The 21,568-nt window shown below is 38.8% G+C and overlaps 1 protein-coding gene across 1 annotated transcript in view; it reads right to left on the reverse strand.

Moving 5' to 3' along the window:
- LOC145994615 (ubiquitin-conjugating enzyme E2 R2) overlaps positions 1 to 11,752 on the reverse strand; it is a 57,453-nt gene extending 45,701 nt beyond the window's left edge. Inside the window, exon 1 of the mRNA XM_083130673.1 lies at positions 11,231 to 11,752. Coding sequence (XP_082986799.1) covers positions 11,231 to 11,407 — 177 coding nt within the window. The 5' untranslated portion in view covers positions 11,408 to 11,752. The remainder of the gene's footprint in view (positions 1 to 11,230) is intronic.
- Positions 11,753 to 21,568: the final 9,816 nt, after the last annotated feature.

Genomic DNA, 21,568 nt, shown 5'->3' on the forward strand with positions numbered 1-21,568 from the left:
CTCCAGAGTAGTCTCCAATTCCGAAATTGTGGCTGGAGGCGGACTTCGAGCACGAAGTTTTGGACTCCAAATATCCCCACAAATGTTCTATAATGTTCAGGTTAGGAGACTGTGGGGGCCATTCAATATGTCCTACTTTATCGTCATGTTCTTCAAACCATGTTTGGACAGACCCAGCAGTGTGGATAGGAGCGTTGTCGTCTTGAAAAAGAGGTCGGTCCCCAGGAAATAAAGTCTGGACAAAAGGATGGAGATGATCTCCCAGAATGCTGCGATAGTGACTGGCATTGATCTTCCCATGCAGAAAAACAAGTGGTCCCACACCAGCCAAGATATCGCGCCCCATACCATAATGGACCCACCTCCATGCTTCACAGTCTGCAAGAGGCAGTCAGGATGAAATGCATCTCGAGGCGTTCTCCACACATAAACGCGCCCCGTGGTCTGAAATAACGTGAATGTTGATTCATCAGACCAGATGACTTGTTGCCACTGCTGTGGGGACCAACTTCTGTGAGCTCTGCACCATTGGCGTCGCTTGACAGCATTACGTGATGTCACCAATGGCTTACGAATTGCCACTCGGCCATGAATGTTTGCAGCATGGAGTTCCCTTTTGACAGTTTTGGTTGAAATCGGGTCCTGGAGATGCCTGTTCATTTCAGATGTTATCTCGGATAACGATTGCTTGTGCTTTCGGGCCACTATGCGCTTCAACACCCTCCTATCCCAAGCAGCAAGCTTTGTCCTTCGTCCACTGTTGTTCTTTGAAGACGCCATCTTACCTTGTGTTGTGTACGCTGTCATAACGGCTGATACTGTGCTCCTTGCACACCCAACAAGCTTTGAGGTTTCAGTCACCGTGACTCCAGCTGAACGTGCTCCAACAATCATGCCTCTTTGGAACTCTGTCTGGTCTGACATTGCAGTGTCTCTTGAGAGCGTATGATAGACGAATGAACCACCAATGACTGCTGTTGGCAAACTGATACCTTTCCTTTCACAGCCACTAGGTGGCAGACTTCAGTGCCAGGTGGTGCTGCTGTACTGCCGGTGTGAAATATGGCATACTTTTTCACAGGTGTTCGTATTATTTTGTCCCCCATCTGTATCTACCCTTGAAATTAAATATTAACAAATATATTATAGCATAATCATAGATATACTTTGATTATGTCTAGATTTGTTAATAAATATAAAATTAGGTGTAAGTTTGTTGTCAACCACTGGCACCTAGTAACCTCTGATGACCCAACACTGGTTTTAACCTTTCTTTCTTCCTGGGAATATTTTCTTCCAGTCTACTTTAGGCATTACTTTGTGCCACTCTGGGGGCACATTCTTATTTATAAAATAAATACACAAAAAGCCAACCTACCTCCAAGAACAGTACTCGCTAATCTTAAGTATTTTTGAGCTCTACAGGCTAAATTAAACAATCTCCCTTGTAGAAGCAAACTTATCTTGTTAGGTACGAGGGGAAGTCAGTAAATAGGTCACAAACTGATGTGGGATAGCTGAAAATAGTAATGAGTCGTTAGGTGGCAGGATGATCCAGCTTCATGATATTTAGTTAGCAGTTGCTAGATAGATGCATGAATGGGCAGCTCACTTTAAAAATGGTGACTACTCAAGGTGTACACGTGGAGATGATTCGAGGCGAGTGAAGCTAGATAGCAACTGCAATAGGGTGTTCTCATGGTTTGGCCTACAGCATAATGCATGATCAATTGAATTTCCGAAAAGTGTGCGCACGGTGGCGGCAAACATTTCACGGATGATCATGTTGAATGTGAGGTGTAAAAAATGTTTACAAGCCAGTATCTCCCTTAGTATTTTTTTCAATACACGCTTGCAACCTACTTATTGACAAGTATCCAACACATTCATGTAAAATAGGCATACTTCTGCATACCTGTCGTGAATAGTGAGGTTTTCAATTGTCATGAAACATCTAATAGCTTGATATTAACATCTGTTTCATAATTTATGACATTTAAATTTGACATAAGAAGCACAACCATATGAAAGTTTGTTTCAAGTTCATTATATGCCAAGACAGTATATTGAAGACTGGAACTACAGGTTTTAAAATGGAATCTGAACCACTATGCAATATGCCTCCACGGGGATCGAACTCTGTAACCCTTGAATACAAGACAACAGCATTATCACTATGGCACTATGCCGGGGGGGGGGGGGACTCATGGGGCTGCAGTTCCCTCCCGAAATTTTGAGAAATTCAAAAGTTTCAACTAAAAGCATGAAAAAAATATCAGGAAAAACCAAATTGGTAACTGAAGAACCTCTTAAATCAACCTATCATTTTTGTCTTTAAACCACTTTTAACCGTGGTATCAGTATCAGAAGATATTGGTTGCATTATATTTACAGACACCGGCCGATACTTTTCCAACATTTTAATCTTTCGCGAGGCTTGCAAATATGCAGCAAGCACTTTCGCAGTGTCCTTTTATGCATAATTCCAAGTTTCCGTTATTTTGAACCATTGTTGTATGGAAAAGTTTATTTTGTGATTACGTAATAGTATTTTCAGATTTTAATGTAATTCTTACGTTTAAAGCACAACCCTAATAAATTGATACACAGAATTTGACTAATATTAGTCAATATTTTGAACATCTTTTAATTAATATGCGTCATTTTCAAACAAGGGTATCGGTGAGATAGGTAAGAGAATCAGCATGGGTGTGGATATCTGTTCAACTCTCATAATTATTAAATGTTTTATTACTTATTCCACCCCACGGGGAAAAATGCAGCTTTGTTACATCCACATTTACAATTCCAACCCTCCGGAATAAAATCCTGCTTACTCCAGTGGTACTATAGCATGTTATGATGCGCCTGTCTCCATTAAGAGGGACTTTTCCTTCCCGATTGACATCACGGACGTTCTGATAATTCCCAGAGCAGCTGCTGTTCTCCCAGTCACTTTTTTATGTTCTCCCAGTCACTTTTTTAAACGGAATCAAAGGGCCATTATTATCTCTTTCATTTTCAAAATAATCTCGCACTGCACATACTAATTCATGAGTCTGGCCACGCAGAGGAATACCACGCCCGACAACTTTTTATTTCTTCCGATTTCGCCGGTGTATTCGCGTTAGGCTCATCATCTTTCAGTATAAAAACCACAGATACGGGGGAAAAAAAAAACTGCACAATAATGCCGAACTTTTGCTGTCAGGCATACACTTGGCAACGCAGAATACCACGAGAATTCCCCCTCACCACGGCAACTGGTCAAAGCCGATTGGTTCAGTGGTTCACGCGACCCTCCCTAACTTTCGATAGAAAAGACAAAAATAGAATTTCCAAGTCCATTCTTTGGGCGGAAGCATTTTAGCTAAAAGAATGTACATGATGCAGCAGTAAAGAGGCAGATATTGGCCAATCACAGTGGGCACATTTTACAAAGTGGTTCAGATACAATTATAACTCTAACTTACCGGGGAGGCCCTTGCACGCACAAAAGTCTAATTATTTATATTTTACAACTGTTTGAAAATTTGCTTCATTGGATGTTCAGAAAATTTTTCTTTATTACTTTTGTTTATAAAAACATAAATGTACTTAAAAGGCAAAATGCACTTGGTGGCCACATCGGGCGCCATCTTTATCTTTAAATGTCTCTCATTCCAGACACTATTGCCAGTGACAGTGTACAATTGGTTGGTTATGATGGCATTTATTGTAATTATCATATTTAATAAACAACTGCACTTCTGCAAACTAAAAGAGATTAATGAAAATTATTATGGATAGTCTGAGTTTTAGTGAATGATAAAATATATGTGAGACTCATGAAATAATTAAATCATTTTTTATTAATGATAGTAATTTTTGTAATTATTATAATTAATAAATAACTGCACATATATAATCAGGAAAGGAAGCAGTGATTCAATTATAAAATTGTTTCTTGAAATTTAGTGATAAAACAAAGTGTGGTCTGAGAGCCACCCCCCGGTATGTAAGTTTCTTGTATGGCACGGGTAAGCTAATAGGGTTAAAATTAAACGTCAAGTCCTAATGAGCAAATCTGACCATGAAATTGACTTAAAACAGGCTTTTACATGTCTGTGTCTCAATTTAAATGTTGATGTCATAAAATATGAAACAAATGTTAGTATCACAATATTCGATGTTTCGGGACAATTAAAAATCACAACACATATGCAGGTATACATATTACATGAATGTGTGTAGATATCCTGTTTAAGAGAGCATTGAGACGGAAGCGACACGTGGCTCTAGGAAACCAACCCTTAGCAGTAAATGCAACCTTTCGAACCGAAGGAACATAAGCTGCAAGTGTCGCTTGTCAAGTACAGTTTTCTCAGGAAACTTTCAGACTGAAACAACAAGTAACATGTGTCACTTGGAAGCAGTAATCCATCCAACATTTTGAATTGAAATGCGACAATGAGCTAAACATGTCACTTGCATGTTGCTCGGACTACCCTGTTTCTCAATGGCATGCATCATGCACGGTGAATGTTTTGCGTTATATTGAAGAAGTCTGCGTCGCTTGTCATCTGTGACTTCAGTCTGAAAGCTCCTTCAATGGCACGCATCATGATGCCTCGGTCTTGTTTGTGCATGCGTGGTGGATGCTTGCTTACAGACTGAAGTTGCTCATGTCACTTGTCACTTCAATGTGACCCCCTGCACTGTCATGTGTTGCTTCGGTCTGAATATTCTCTATACTTAACAAGATTGTTAGCTACTTCATCAGAGATTAAGATTTCATTTAGCCTGTAAATCACAGAACAATTGCAAGTACTATTGATGGAAAAGGCCTGCTTTTTGATAGAATGTTCCTTTTATAATCACGAATGGGCCTCTGGAATGGAATAAAGTAATGCTGTTGCCTTGTAATAAGAAGGGGGTCTGAGTTTCAATCCTCAGTGGAGGCAGAGTGCTCCGGATCTCATTTCAAACTGTAGGTCCACTACAGATTTATTTTATAGATTTTTTTTCTCCATTTGCGGCCAGTCTTATTTGCTTCTACTTCAGTTTTGGTGCCACTGTTTTTCAACCGGCGGGCCACAAAAGTTCTATTGCACCCAGGGATTGACGACAAATTTAAAACTAATTTTATATTTACCAGCAAGTCTATACATATTTGAACTCTGATTATTGATATATTAATATCAATTAAGGTTGTATATTAATTTCCATATAAACTTTAAAGTTCAGAAAAGTATTTATGAGTGAAATTGTTGGGATGAGGACATCGACTTGTAAGAAATAAATTTACTGAGCTGTGGTCTCACAAAGGTCGAGAACCACTGCAACGAACAGCCAAAATACATCACTAGTTGCTCAGTGACCAGGTTTAGCGGCCATTTAACCACATGATACATGATGTACTGGAAAGCCAGAATACAAATATATACACAAAATTTAATTTGATTTGATACTAGATTTTTCAAAAGGTAGAGCAGTATTTTCTTTTTTGCTTTATGTATGTGTTCGTATAACAAATTCAAACATTGAAAATCATATCAAACTACTAGGTTCTATTAAAAACACATACAACACTACTCTAGTTATGTGAATATGTTTATACTACATTAATGTATTTAATAAGCCTACCGAAATATGAAGATAACACTCGGAAAGAAGCCCATTCAAAAAAGCCAGCTTTCTTGAAAACACTGTTTTTGTCTAGCTACGAATTTCATATTGTAAATTGTATTTTATATTTAGAAATGAGTGTCTATTTTAGGGAGATAAACAAACACCATGGAATAGGGAAAATACTGCCAACTCCTGTATTTTCATTGATTTGAGACACTTTTGTGAAAAAAGCCGATTTTCTTCTGACCACTTCCAACTCTAGTTTTAACATTTTAATTTTTGAAGCAGAAACCTGGATATCGATTACTTATGGTAATGTGGTTTTTAGAAAATTGGGACAATTTGGAAAAAAATAAAAATACAGTGCTACTGTATGTTTAACTTTCTGAATGCAGGAAACTGTAAATGGTGTACTGCTTAGCTATCAGAAACCTAATCAAATTGTGAAATATTAAAAAAAGTAAATTGGTATGGTGATTATGACTAACTTACTTGAAAAGTAAAAATCCGAAATATGTGTGCTGCAAGAATATGGCTTCCCCGATAGCGAAGTAGTAAGGTTGCTGCCTAGTAATTAAGCGGTCATGGGTTTGATACCCGTCGAGGCACATTGTACAGTGGTTTGTTTGATTGAGACAAAAAATTACGATGCATAAAGGTGCCATGCATGCATTATGAGACATTTTGTCGCAATTCGACATTAGTCACATGGCGATATCCAACAAAAATTGCATGCTTCAATGGAACGAGCCTAAATATTTGTATGACAAAATGTCGTACCATGACATACGACAAAAATTCAGGTTGCATAAAAGCCCTGATTCTTTTGCATGTTCCTTCAAAATGACTGACACAATGTTGCATTACGATGTCGAACTGTGTCAGTGCACCCCCCCCCCCTTCCCCAATAAGAAAAAAATGATAAGTCAATACATTTTACATGTGATATTTACAGGTTCATCATATGTATCTGCCCCTCTGGAAATTTCGCCCACCTCACCTTCCATCACTTGTTTCTGGCATCAGAGTTGTGTCCGATGAATAATAGGAACCTTGATGTCAAGGGCTGGCAAGATTATTTCCAGCACTTCATTAACCTCTTCAAAATCACATGCCTGGTATGCTTCAATGCATCATGTTGCATCTACAGTATAACAAAGAAACATTTGTCAATCAAGACAAAATTTCCTGTGGAAACCACAGGAATATATAATATAAGTTGTTCATGTTCAAAGGATTATGTAGGACAAACAGCAAGGAAAATGGCAATAATATGGCATGAATAAGATTTGGACAGTATAAATCTAAACCCAAGAAAAGGTTTATCAGCTCACGTCATCGCAGAGAAGCATTTGATTAAAAAGAGAAGGGTTTTAAAAAGATTGATGGGAAACATCGAGTTGAATCTCTGGGAAGCTTCCTTCATTGCAGAAGAACACTGGAATAAATTAAATATTGAAAATGGTAACATAGATCCAGTATGGAGTTTTCTTTTACACAAATGGAGTAAGCCACCCATCTTTAAAATGCTATATTACAACAATGTAACATTGACAACATACGTCATATAACAGATTATTTTTGTTTAAAAAATTTCTAACCATTGTTATAACTGTATCTTTAGTCAAAATGAAAATAAATGTCTGATGAAGGGACCGTGTGTTCTCCTGAAACGTCACAACGAAAAGCTGTTTTCTTACGCTTGTAATAACCGTAAACTACAGGAAAATAACAAGACAAAATTCCCTGACTTTTTTTAGTTCTGAAATTTCCTGACTTTTCATGTTTTCTAGGTGTCGCCACCCTCTTTCTAGGAATGTGCGCTCTTTTCTATTCTTATCAAAATATGAGCACAAGCTCCCCATTGGAACTTGTACTCTTTGAGGGAATGTTATACATTGCTTGTGTGAGCACATTACATTTTTTTACTCATGTGGGTCAATGATTCACATTTACCCATGCTTTTCATCCATTCAAGACAGAATCTTGTTCCCATTACATCAGACTTTCTCAAGTCAGAATAATCAAAGCACGCACAATGATATAGTTAGTCTGTACACACTGAAAGATTGGGATTTCAATATGGATTCTGCCATATGTGAACTAGTCATGTGTTATATGCAGTGGTGTGCGGTGCTAAATCAGGCAGGGGAACAGGTGACCTGCACTTGCCCCCTCCCCTCCCATACTTGTCGTAACATAATACAGTAGACCAAGTAAAATTCAACCCTTACTGAAATGAACCAAATAAACATACGATACATATGTTACAAATTTTCAGAAGTGACATACATGAAGCACGTAAAAAATATGACAATACCAATGTTAAAGCAAATATGACATAATGTAAAGAAAACATTAAAAACAAAATTGTTGATGCGCAACAAAGAAAAAAATAATAAAAGCAATCTATGAGTGATCAGAGAAAAAATGTTTTGTCGAAACCTGTTTCATCTCTCTGTGTAGATTAAGTTGACATTTTTTTTGTAGAGTTGAGCATTCTTGTAATTCAAACATCCTCAATGCAACAATGGCAATCAGATGGCAGAGTTTTTTTTCATGTCATCCGCTAGATTTGTAGAAATTGTGACAAAACCCGAATTGTTCCAAACTACCTTCTCGGGAACACACAAGGACAACAATAATTTGCCACTGGAAGAGTATCTACTTAATCATTTTATAGAGTTGTAGTAACTTGTTTGAAAATGTCTTGCGTACGATTTAGTTTTTAATTCGGTTAGGATAGGTATTAGTTTGCTGTCTTTTCTGTAAAGTTCAATGAACTAAAAGCTTTCGTCTTCAGCTTGTCGATCATACAACACTCGCAACATTTGCTTTCTTGTCCTGCCACTGTGTGCATCTTGAGGCTGGTGGAACAGGTGGACACAAGCTGTTCCCTCAGAAGCTATATCGCAGTGTTTAGCCAAGGCATTTAGCAGATGATTAGACTGTAGAACATTTTTCCAGTTCGTTATGTATGGCAGATTTTGCAATGAGATTAGGAAACTAGACTTACTATAGACACAATTCAACTTTAGCACATAGCAAAAATTAGAAGGAAAGCTAATTCACTATGTCTCTCGTAGGGAACAGCTAGAGAGTTCAGCCTCTGTGGTGGGAGATGGCACCATGAGGATCGTTTACGTTCACGCGTGGTCGAAAATACTCTGCGTCAGGCAGCAGAGGGTGGAACGACGAGGGTATGTGAAGAAGTAAACAAAAGTCCAGTCACAGTGAAAGTTTCTCTTCGACTTGTTGATTTCGGAAGAAACAAGTGTTCTTATTATGTTACTATAGATAATTTAAATAGCTAAAAAGGGTGGTAAGTAGAAGGGAACAGCCTGTTCCCTCTGTTCCACTGGTTATATGAACCTTGGTTAGTTTCAGTAATTAGAAACATTTTTAAAAAGGTACACTTTTATGGTATGAAAACCACTTTTAAATGTGAATTATTGCCTTAATGTATTACAATGTAAAAGTTATTAGGCTATGATGAGTATTACTGAAAAACATGGAAAAGGATGAATAAAGCAGCTGTTACCGAAACAAAAATACTGGATGCACTGGAAAATCACCCATGAAGAAATGCTGTTTAGCTAATACAAATTTTCATAATTGATTGTGTTAGCAAATTACCAGTAAATTACAATAAAATGCATCTGTGGTATTGTTCTCATAAACTAAAAGTTTCAATCAATTACCATTCGCCTGTATGTACCTCACACAACGTTGATACTGTGTTTTATGAAGGATATTCACAAAAATGTTCCATTTGCCATGCTGAGGTCAAGATGGTGCAGCATGCCGAAACTGCAGTTTTTGTATCCCTTCTACAATTAAGTGCCTCAACATAGGTGGAAACTGTGTTGACATGTAGTGCACCTTATGTCCATCAAACGTAATTATAAATGGACAGCCTTACATTTGAGAGGTTCAGAGCAAAAGTGGCATAACTTCACTTATCATTCCGTAGAAATGTAGAAACTTACAACATTGACGTATCAACATTCCAGTGCTAGAAGTAAGTACCTGCTAAGTTTTAAATTCTTGTTCATAGTCACCACTGTGTGTGCTCCAACAGCTACTAAACATACTTAACCCTAAGTTATTTAAATGTGCTTTGTTCTCAAAACTGTCTTCAATAGAGTTACGCCACTTACATTAAATTACATTTAACATGTGATGCCTTTAGTGGAGGAATATTGAACACTTCCGTGTTTTCAGATAAGCATTTGTTTGGGCTATTAAATTTGGCTGCATCTTCTGTAATTTCTATGCTACTGCTTATGCTCACGAAATAATTAATCGCAATGATTTATCCGAGGATAACATGTTGGGGTGAGATGTAGAAATTGTTCATTAACGTGTAGAAGTTGTAAAATAAGCTTTCCTATTCTCGCAATGATTCTCCGTATACGAGAATGGGAACCATGTTTGTTGAATGAACAACTGACATTCACAATTAGTTACGCTGTCTACAGTGTTGTCACACTGTTGATTTCATACTTGGAGAGCATGGATCGTGTAAGAATGGCGGAATAGAATGTGGACTGATTTGATTACAGGTAAGTTCGGCAACAATGCATCGATCAAAATTGCAGGATACCAAAATGGCGTCTTCGATGAAGAACATTTGCCTTTAAAGTGCTACGAAAATAAAAAAAAATCATCTGTTCGTTATCACAATTAGCGCAAAACCATTCACGGATAGGCCTACTGAGCATTCTCGGTAAGGTTAGGTTAAGCAAACATAGTTAAAATTTGGGGTCGTAAAACCATGCATGGGTAGCCCCACAAACCATTCACGGTAAGGTTAGGCAAGCATAGTTAAAATTTGGGATTGTAGCAATGTGAGGAATATATATTTCGTTCCTTAAGTATTTGAAATGCAAAATCTTGCGATAAATAATGAGCAATCGTGCATTGTCGGTTGCGATCACGGACCCCACTTATTTTGCAATTTCTACGCGTGACCCCCAAATATTAACTTCAAATTTGTGATTAGGAGGCCTGAATTAGTGAGTATGCGAAATATTACAAAAATTGGGGAGGGATCCGGTATTGTAAATTCGCTCCGTATCTTCAAGTTACAAAAATAATTAAAACAATTTTAAATGTCACAAACTATCTATCTTCTGAAAAAACTATTTTAACATTGGGTTTCACCAAATGGGATCCAAAACTCTATGTGCCTCCACAATGGATTTTCATACACGGAACCCTTTCAATGATTTCATAGCGTGCAAGTAAGTGTAACTGATACACACACACGGTCGTCCTCTCAAAAAAAAGTTTCAGTGTAGGTCTATGGAAAAGTAACAATGCGTCACGTAGGCCCACATTGTTTGAGCCAGCTAAGTGAATGTGTACATGCACTGGCATACACTTTTGATTATTGTACATTACAGACACAATGAACACACTTATGCTTCCATGAGCAATCTCTTATATTCATATAGATACAGATTTGAAAGAAACTAAACAATACGTTCTTAGTGAAGTTTCAGGTTCTTTGTTTGGCTTTTGTTTATAACTTGCAGTTAGCAACTACTGCATGATTGTGCCTTTAATTAAACACAGATCAGCGTTTAGATAATGAAGAATTCAAGAATGTTCTTACCTTAAAATATCCACCCTGATACAATGTGTCTGGAGGTCCAAAAATTGCCACTTCCCATTCGAACAAATTGTCTTCATTAACGAGTTTCACACGAAAACCTTCAACTGGTTCTTCTTGTAGACTTTTGTATTCTAAAGCTAGTGCTCTCAGAGCACTACTGGTAGGTTGTTGAGCCATTGAAATACTACAGTAAACTGGTCTAACTGAAAGCAAAATCCAAAATGTGAAACAAATACACGAGATACTTTCCTTCTTTCACTTAGCAGAAAATGGCCCGACTCTTTCACTACGACCTCTGTAGCTTTATGACGTCAGTCACCTTAGACTAGCACTAGTCTTCCGGTTAACCTTCTAGCCCTCCTACGGGCGACTACCTTCACTTTTAAACAATGTATTTTATGCGCTCAAAATACAAAAATATGTACAAAATATTTTCCGTAAACGTATGCACTTCTTCACAAATACAACCACCAACAGCTGAAGCACACAGCGCCTCTACACAGAAGATTGCATTTACACGCTGGTTTGGGCTCTGGGTGTTTATAAAACCTGAAATATCACCTGTGCAGTTCAACGAAATCGCGTTCGCCTACGTCATTATGATGAATTCTAAATTGTATTGTCATATGATTCACAATAAAGACAGCTGTGCTTGTGCAAGACTTTCTTTACAACACAAAATTGCTGTAATTGATTGAACATTTTCAAGTAAACACTTGAAAGTAAAATCTCACTTGATTTGTCTTGTGATTATTCACGAATTATTTTTTTTTCCTTTGTTAAAAAAAAATTGTGTTAAGTAAGGTATTCAAAATTTCATTCAAACAACGTGCTATATCTTAAGTCTTGGGAACAAAATACACTACATAATGCGAGTAGAAACAGCGTACGCTGAACCTCTCCCGCTCAATAAAGATATATTATTATTATTATTATTGCTCTAATTATAAACGAATAATAACGATTCACTTTCTCAAGGGGCTCTATACACTCCATTTTTAATTTCAAGATAAGGATTTTAGGGATTTTGTCCCGTATGGGCAGTGGCGGCGATTAAATTCGAAAACTAGGGGGATCAAGGACAGTTTACTTTCCATTGGTAGGTAAGGTTTAGCATAGTTCTGGGGTAAAGTGGTAAAAATTAGGGGCGGGCAAGTGCCCCTCCCGCACGCCGCCACTGCTGAAGGGTGCAATATGACCATAAGTGCCGACGCACCGAAATATTTTAATCAATCAATCAGATGAGTGATTAACTGATTATCCAGCACAATTCTTCTTTCTATCCTTATATTTTTAGTGTAATAAAATACATAATTATATTATTTTATAAATTTACACATCACGCATAAAAGGCGGAGAGAAAATTTAGTCCTTAAGTTTATATCGTAACCACTGACGTACGCAGATATTTTTTTCTCGGGAGGGGCTGGAATTGTAAAGGTGGTGGACAGGGCCTGATTAAGGTGGGTGCTATGGATGCTTTACCATTAGGCCCATTCCTGAAATAGGCCCAGATGAAAACAGACGAGAATTTTCTGAAATCTGAACAGTTTTCTTTGGCTATATTAACCTGAAAATAAATCTTAGAATGAAATTTGGAACCCCAATTTCGGACGCCTAGACACAGCGTTACTTATTATACAGTTACTATCATTATTTGCGCTTTGAGGTAACTATAACGTCGTTGTGTTTATTATTCACCGAAGATTTCAAGCATCAGGCCCAATTTCGTCTTAATCCGGCCCTGGTGGTGGATAGTACATAGCTGCTTTTTAGGGGAGGGAATACAAAATAAAATATTTCGTATATTTATAATGGCAATCGGGAGCCATTTCAAGGGAGGTTTGTATTTACCACTCTGGTTTTTCCCGCCTTTTCACCTGTTTTATTTGAAAATGTTGATTTTCTCACATTTTCGGGGGGGCTGTATCCCAGCACCCCTCCTCTGCGTACGCCAGTGGTTGTAAAAAAAATCTCATTTTTGGAATTTTAAAAACTCACGGAACCATTTATTTCGGGTTAGGTGCTTGAATATAACATAGTTTCAAAACTGGGCCTTTCTGTTATCAACTGTAAAAATAATTAGGTTTTTGCCTTCCTCTATTTTGAAACGATTTCCAGAAACTGACCGGTTCGAGCCTCCTCTGACACAAATTATGGTTAAACATTTTTATATGTAATAGATGTCGTCAATTATTACATTACATATTATTTAGGAAATTTTCAGAGCGAAGACACAAGGGACACTCAATAGGCGACAAGCGACACGGGGATTTCACACAGAAGCGACAAGCGCGTGCGCGACCACCAGACCGAGGCGACAAGATGCATACCATTGAGAAAACCACCCAGTCCGAGCAGCACGTGAAGCTTGTCGTGACGGGGGTGACACATTGATACGGAAGGTTGCAGTTATTTCTGAAGGTTCAGTGACACGTGTCGCTTGACAAGCGACACAGGAGTTCCTTCCACACCGAACTGACAAGCGACGAGCGACACGGGCCCCGTCCAGTCTGCAGAAAAGCATTCACTGTCCGCGCCTTTCCATGGCTTCTGCCTTGTAAGTAATTGGATGTGTCGGTGACTTAGTGGGTTCATTAACAACGATAAAGCCCCGCTACATTGAAAATTATTAGAGGGGAGGGGGCAACTGATCTCTTACCACCCGTACGCATGCCTATGAGCGACACGATGCACGGTATTGGGAAAACGGCCCAGTCCGAGCGATTGCGAGTAATGCACCATCAGCAAGATTCTATACTCGTTATATGAAACGTTACTGATATTAGGAGCGAACTCGACAAAGGTCGATTTTTCTCTTATTGTTGAATCATATACATTGCAGACAGCAGAAACTCATGCAATATCTGACAGGAGTCTACCTCGCCCAATAGAATGGAACAGTGCACGTGCAACGAGATAGACGTGAATACTTTTAAACTGCTGATTGCTGTGATTTTATTTCTTATAAATAGCACACGACTGGTGATTCTCACAACTAAGGCTTGCCAACGCTTCCGGAAGCGAACTAACTCTGGGCTCAAGGTCCCCGGACAAACTTTAATATATCCCGGAATGAGGAGAGTTATTCTTTATATTATCGTCTTTTTATTTTATTTTCGTATGCATTTGCATTGTTGAAAACCATACAAAAACCTCACAATATTATTTTGAAGACTCGGATGGTATTTTAATTGGAAGAATTTTGTTACATGCAGTATTACGGCAGAGTCTATGTAATGTGTATCTATATATTGATATTGTTTTGCCTAACTACAAATTGTGGTTAATACGTTTTTTTGATCAAGTTGACAAGTAACAGGTAACAGAAGATATTAAGGACACTAGTCTTCCAGAACATTTTAATCTAAAGTGTTTAAAAGATTGTAAATAAATCTCCATGAAATGAGCCGCGGTGGCTCAGTGTCGACCTCCGTGGCGAAGTGGTTAGCAGAGCGCGCTACAACGCCAGGGGTTCCGGGTTCGAGTCCAGGGTAAGGCATGGGTATTTGTGATTGTCTGTCCTGAAAAAGTCCTGAAATAGAAATGTGAATGAAATGATATGAGTGAATGTGATGGGGGAAGCTTCCGCTTAGGGGGCTTTCCTTTTTTTTTAAAAAAAAAAGTCGGTAACGCGTCTGACTACTATGCTAAAGGTCCCGGGTTCGATCCCCTGGGGGGTAAAGGCGGTCAGGGGCATGATGCTGATCACATCACCCTCACTCACGACCGGATCAAGAAAGTGTGGGGCGTTACCCCCACACCCCCTATACGCCTTCATGGCGTGGTGCTAAGCATAGGGGAGCACTTCTTTTTTTTATGAAATTTATTATTTTATTTTTGCAGGACTACTCCCAACGTGTATTTTGCGACTTCGCTCCTAATATCCGCAACGTCTCACATGTTGATTTCGATTTTTTGGTAACGTTGTCGCAGATCAAAAGTACAGATATTAATAGCTATAGTATATCTTGCGAGTTGCCACAAGGAAGGAGAGACAGAAAACGGGGGATAAACGGTACTAAAATACATAATCAACAAGAGAATAAGTAAACATGAGGAAATCTAGAGAAAGGAAATTAGTACAACAGGAAAGAAGCAAAAAGGCTTCAAAAAAATATTTTACCCGCATGGAATGTTAATGATTGGCACCCATGCTAAATCAACCAGTCATATGCCAGACTGAAATACTAGGGTGGATGCCATTAGACATTTTGACCTTGAAGGTCATTTTAAGGTCATATTATGACCCAAAAGGTCAAATCACAAAGTTTTGCAAATATTGTCTATAATATATCAAAATGGTATGCATGAGTCAAACAGTTTGGTACGATTTTTAGGTCAGAATATCGATCTCCGAAGTAGGTCCTGAAGGTCAAATTCCATTCCAATATTTCTACCAGACGTGCGGTCAATTGGTTTCGCATTGGCACTTGCTATTAACATTACACGCATTAAAAGTCCATTTAAGCCTACTCAAAGAATATTAGCTCATTTTTCATGCTGTCTATACCGTATACTATGTACGGTCCTGGATCTAATTTTAGACATTTAAAGAAACATGAAGTAACGACATGCTAAAACTGAATTGCGATATATTTTTTAAAAAAATAAATACATGCTATTGTAAGTGAACAGCAACACTTCAGAAACTTAAAAAATAAGATATCAATAATAAAAGTTTCTTTTAAGTTTCGAGAATGACAGACATATATCTATACGAATAAGCAACAACTGTTGATCTGCACACAAACACAAACTACAAAATTCAACAAAGAAACCAAAGTGTTCAGAAATACGAATCTTACTTCACAATTTGAAAATTGTTTCTTGACATCGAAAGTTTGAGCTAATCGTGGAATATACCTTCTGTTTAAAGTGGGGCCCGAACCACTATTTGCCCCCAACCGGTTATCAAAATTGGGACCCCTTGATTGCAAGGATGCAACGAAAATATCCTATTGTTTATCGAGCTGTCTGGTACTACTTCATGGTCTAATAGAGACGCTTAGAAGACGAACGATAAACAGGACAAACACAATGACACATAGGCTACATGTTTTGACCGGGGTTCGAAGCTGGAACCCTTAACTTGACGCTGCCCACTCCGCCACGGAGCCTCCTGTTATTTAGTTAGTAAAAATGTGCTTATCAGAAATACAGGATTATTCAAAATGATAGTTGTAGTTTCAATATTACTTTCTGGAGCAAGTAATGAAACATTGGCATTTATAACCGCACCAATTAATGAGAAACTCTAAGTTTTCTTTCCTTTGTCCCTCCAATTCCATCAAAGTTCATCAATTACCATCGATCAACACACTCCTCTGAAAGCCTTCTTTGGATAGTGATCCTCAGTTGTTAAAGCTTAGTCATTCTTAGTCGCTTTGGTTTGCAGAGTTCCCTCTGATTTTCTAAGACTCTGTTTGAAAGCCTCTCTAACGTGGTCCACTTGTGATTTTATTTTTCCCACTATGCAGACACCCTGTGTCCTGAGACTATGCACATCACCGACGAATGAAATGTATCGTTGGACAACTGCCTGACTAAGATGAAACCAATGAAACTCTAGCACAAAAAGTCTTATCAGAGCCATGACCCTTTATCTTGTAAAATCTGCCTCCTTGTGGCCAGATGCATAACTACAAGAAAACTTTGAGGGCCTCCATTAATTGATGCGGTTATAAATGCCGAATGTTTCATGACCAGCTCAGAAAAAAATGAAATCCGACAATAATTTTGAATAACCCTGTATAACATTCTTAAATTGGGATTATAACCTATTTCCGAGATCGATATTCTGATCTAAAAATAGTACCAAAATTCTTGTGCCGACCATACCTTTATTTTGATATACAGGGTGGTCCATATGTCTTGTTACCCCCATAATTTTACATAACTTTACAACTTTATAATAATATAATATAATATAATAAAGTGTAAGGTAGCCATTCATTCCACATGTCGTGTGACACCAACAATTTTACATAATTTTATATTATGATAATAACAATATAACAATTTGTAAGACGTATGGATTCGGCGTCAACCAGGATGTTGTTCACGCATCCAAAGGTCAGTATGACCACCATTATTTTCATGGCACAAAATGACACGGCGCCATGACCTGTGTGAGATTTTACGAAGCAAATATTTCGTGATTGTTGTCTGAAAGGCTGCCCTAATAGCGTCCTTTAATTGTTCTGTTGTTTGGTATCGTTGTTGTGATACCTTTTCCTTAATAATGCCCCAGAGGACATTGTCACAAGACGAGAGATCAGGGCTTCTGGGAGGCCAATCCAGAGGCGCCGGATGATGTACCGATCCGCGTCCTATCCACCTATTGGGAAACACTTGCATAGTGAGGCGGTGCTCCATCCTGTTGAAACCAGGAACGTCCCAGGAGATTCATTCTTTGGAGCTGTGGAATAAAAAAATGCCCGTAACATGGCGAGATAGGAGTGTTGATTGACTACGCCATCGAAGAAACAGGGACCTATCAAGTGTTTAGCGGACATAGCGACCCAGAGCATCACATGTGAGGTTTCTTTTTCCAGCTCTTCGTAATAATGCGGATTTTCCTTGGACCAGAAATACACATTCCTTGCACGTGCACTTCGATATATTGCGCATTCATCGGAGAAGAAAAGGCCAGCCCGCTGCGGGAGTGTCGGAAATACCTCCAACATTCTTCCACATGCTGCATGTCATCATCACTGAGCTCGTTCACGCTTGCTGGTTTAAAGGATTTCAATCCAAGATCCTTCTTCGTGTGTCTTAACATTGTTGTTTTCGGGATTCCAAGCTCAGCAGACCGTTTGCGCAGTGACTTCTGTGGTGACCGAAGCACAGATGACTCCACTCCTGCACATGTGTTCTGTCTTTTGGTTGGTGCACCAGGCCTAGGTTTATCTTTGATACATCCCAACATAAACAGTTTCTTTTCCAAACGCAGTATTGTCACTTTTGGTGGTGCATTTTTTTGGAATCGTCTCGTGAAATCTCGTCGCACATCCTCCCTGGTCTTGCCGGTAAGTGGACGTTCATGGGCCCAAACACTGACAACAAGGCGCTCTTCTACATTGTAGGAGCTTGTGTCAGCCATCTCTTCAAAAGAAACACTGAATTAGAGATAACAAGATATTGATTCGAGGGGGTAACAAGACATATGGACCACCCTGTATTATAGGACAATATTTGTAAAACTTTGTGATTTGACCTATTGGGTCATAATATAACCTTAAAATGACCTTCAAGGTCTAAATTTCTAATGGCATCCACCCTAGTATTTCTGTCTGATATATGACTAATTGATTTAGCATGGATGCCAATCATTACCATTCCATGCGGGTAAAAGTAACAATTTTGATCTTTGGTTGGTCTACTAAATTATTTGTATATTTATTATCTTACATCAGTTTCCTGCTTTCTTTTGGCGAATCGCGGCGATGAGGATAGTTATGAATAGATAAATTCATGAAGGGAAGCTCACAAGCAGGCACGTAGCCCGAGAGGGTTCTGCCCTGCCCCCCCCGAATTTATACAAATATGTAATTTAATAGTATATAATTTTACTTATAGCAGGATCAAACATCTTGTATAATAAGTTGTAATATACTGAGAAATTCATCTTCAGGACTTCTACCCTTACTTTTCCGCCTTTAGATGGCTGTTGCTGATAGTGATAAGGGATGATGAGCCTCCCCACCCAATAAATAAAATTCTGGCTACATGCATGGTCACAAGGAACATGCCTAGAGCTAGAGCGAAACTTAAACCTTGGAACTTCGGTGGCAAGATGAACCCCAGAGCTAGTGAGAAGGAAATAAATAGAAAAAGGGAAAATTAACTCAGATGGAAGAAACAATTTAACAGTAAATAAGTAATTTATCGATATTCCAGAAGTTTTCAACTAATCCTCATTGACCACTGGGGTATCCAGAATATCTGAGGGGTGTGCAGAGTATTAGGAATAAGTTCATATGTGAAGCGAGTTACCTGCCTTAACAAAATACATGATTCATTTAAAATGATATTTCACAAAAGCGCCACGCAACATATCGTTTGAGGATTACATCTGAACGCAGGCTTGGGTGACCTGCCTGCCGCTACGGTGTGAAACGTTCCTGTTGTTTGGTTCATTCCCAAGCGACACATGTTTCGTGTCGCATGTGGCTTCTGTCTGAAAGCTGCCTAAGGGACTATATTTCGTATTCCTTGGTTTGTCGACAAGCCGTCCATTCGTATCTATGTATCACCTTCACCTATGTAGAACGACGTACAGTTTGTTAGCGTTCTTGCTTTTGTTTATTTGTCAGATACACAGTTTGTGTGGAGGTTAATGAGGTGCGAAATATAGCTACAAGTAAATACTGATACTCAATTCTGTTGCTTCCACACTTTGAAAAATATCAGGAAATGGGAGGGTTGTGTCTAATCACGTATCCCGTTATGATAAATAGTCATACCGTAGAGATTGTTCTATGTGGTAATACACAGCAAAAAGTGGCAGTTTACAGACTAATTGATGCCAAATTGCCAACTCGCTGGTCTAGCAGAACACTGTGAATTCGAGCCTCCTTGTGTGAGTGAGTATATGCTATTACGTATTTTAACCGAATTGCTATTCATCCTAATCGTCACGAATAAACAAGATATAGGAAGGCGATGTGGAATAGGAAGATAGAAACACAAAAATTCATTGTGTTCTCGAAAAAAATAACCATGGAAAATTCGACGATCAAAGTCAACAATCAAACTTATTGTTGAAGAGCGACATTTGGAGCGTAGTTCGATAAACTCTCGCTAGGCGACAGAAGTGTTCAAGGCAAAAAATCGCTCATGGAGAGGTAGCGTCATCATCGGTAAAAAGCTAAACTAACTCTCTGTAACGAAAAGCCCCTCATTTACAAAATAAGTTGCCAAACTTCATACTTGATGTAAATAATAATAATAATAATAATAATAATAATAAATCCCCTTTATTAAAGCGCGCGTGCTTCGGCCTCACGAGCCGTTCTTACAACAGACTTGTCAGAGAGATTAATACAATTACAAGGATTGATTGGGGGCGATTAGGGCGCGTAGGGGCAATTGCTCCCCCTCCCTCCTTTTTGACCCGCACTATGGCCTCTAAATGCTAAGCCTTGTCTACCAATCTATGAAGAGAAAGTAAACTATCCTTGTCCCCTCCCCTCCACAGTTTTGGCACCCAATCGCCGCCACTGCAAACATGGAATAAAGAGTAGGCTACATATTGAGAAAATATAAAAAAAGGATATGTTATTATAATTTTTAGATCCTATTTTAGGATTTGGAGGTCTAATAATGACTAACCTATGTTTGAGGTGCAAGTTTTATATATATACAGGGTGCTCGGAAATTCCCCTTACAAACTCCTAGGGCTAGTAAAGGGGACTGAGTAGACAATATTTGGAATAGGAACCCATGTCCGGAAACCTACCGTTTCCGTGCTACAACCATGACAATGTGTCGGATGTGCCTGTGTTGGTATGCAACCGGGTAGGCAGTATATGACGTCAGAAGATCACCTGATGACCTAAAGTGTAATCATTTATTACAACCATGTCAAATGAGGTGTTACGTAAGGTACAAAAGTGAATGACGTGAGAGACAGTCCATAATACAAACAAATTTATTTGGTAACAATGCCAAGGGAACAAAAAAGAAACTTACTGTTCATTAATCAACACCTGTGTCGACAGTGGAACGCAACAATTTGTAGACGTCACGTGCCATCAGGTGATCTTCAGACGTCATGTACTGCCTACCAGGTTACATACCAACACAGGCACATCCGACATATTGTCATGGTTGTAGCACGGAAACGGTAGGTTTCCGGACATGGGTTCCTATTCCAAATATTGTCTACTCAGTCCCCTCTACTAGCCCTAGGAGTTTGTAAGGGGAATTTCCGAGCACCCTGTATATTTTACGTACATAAAGCTACAAACAGCGTTGTAATCCTTTCTAAATTATGTTAAAACCTCCATAATTTTACCCCTGACATTCTTTGCTTAGCGTAGTGGAAAATCGTGGCATAATTACTGCAGACGTGCAAACAAAACTACGAGCTTTTGAGCTCACGCTCACATGTCACTATAATATGCCTGCAGCGGGCCAGTCTGACAATAAAATAAGTCGGGAAAATCCACTGCAGTCTTCCGGACTTTTGGGGGCCCAGGGAAATCGCTCCGGCTGCCCCAGTCTAGTTACGCCCATGGTACCCAAGGAGAAGTTGAAATGGATCGTCATAACAACTCTCAACTTTTCGACCAAACAAATCTAGGAATAGATGGCAAAATATGGAACTGACAA

The sequence above is a fragment of the Lepisma saccharinum genome, chromosome 11 (assembly GCF_977018435.1).
Source record: "Lepisma saccharinum chromosome 11, izLepSacc3.1, whole genome shotgun sequence".
NCBI lineage: Eukaryota > Metazoa > Arthropoda > Insecta > Zygentoma > Lepismatidae > Lepisma > Lepisma saccharinum.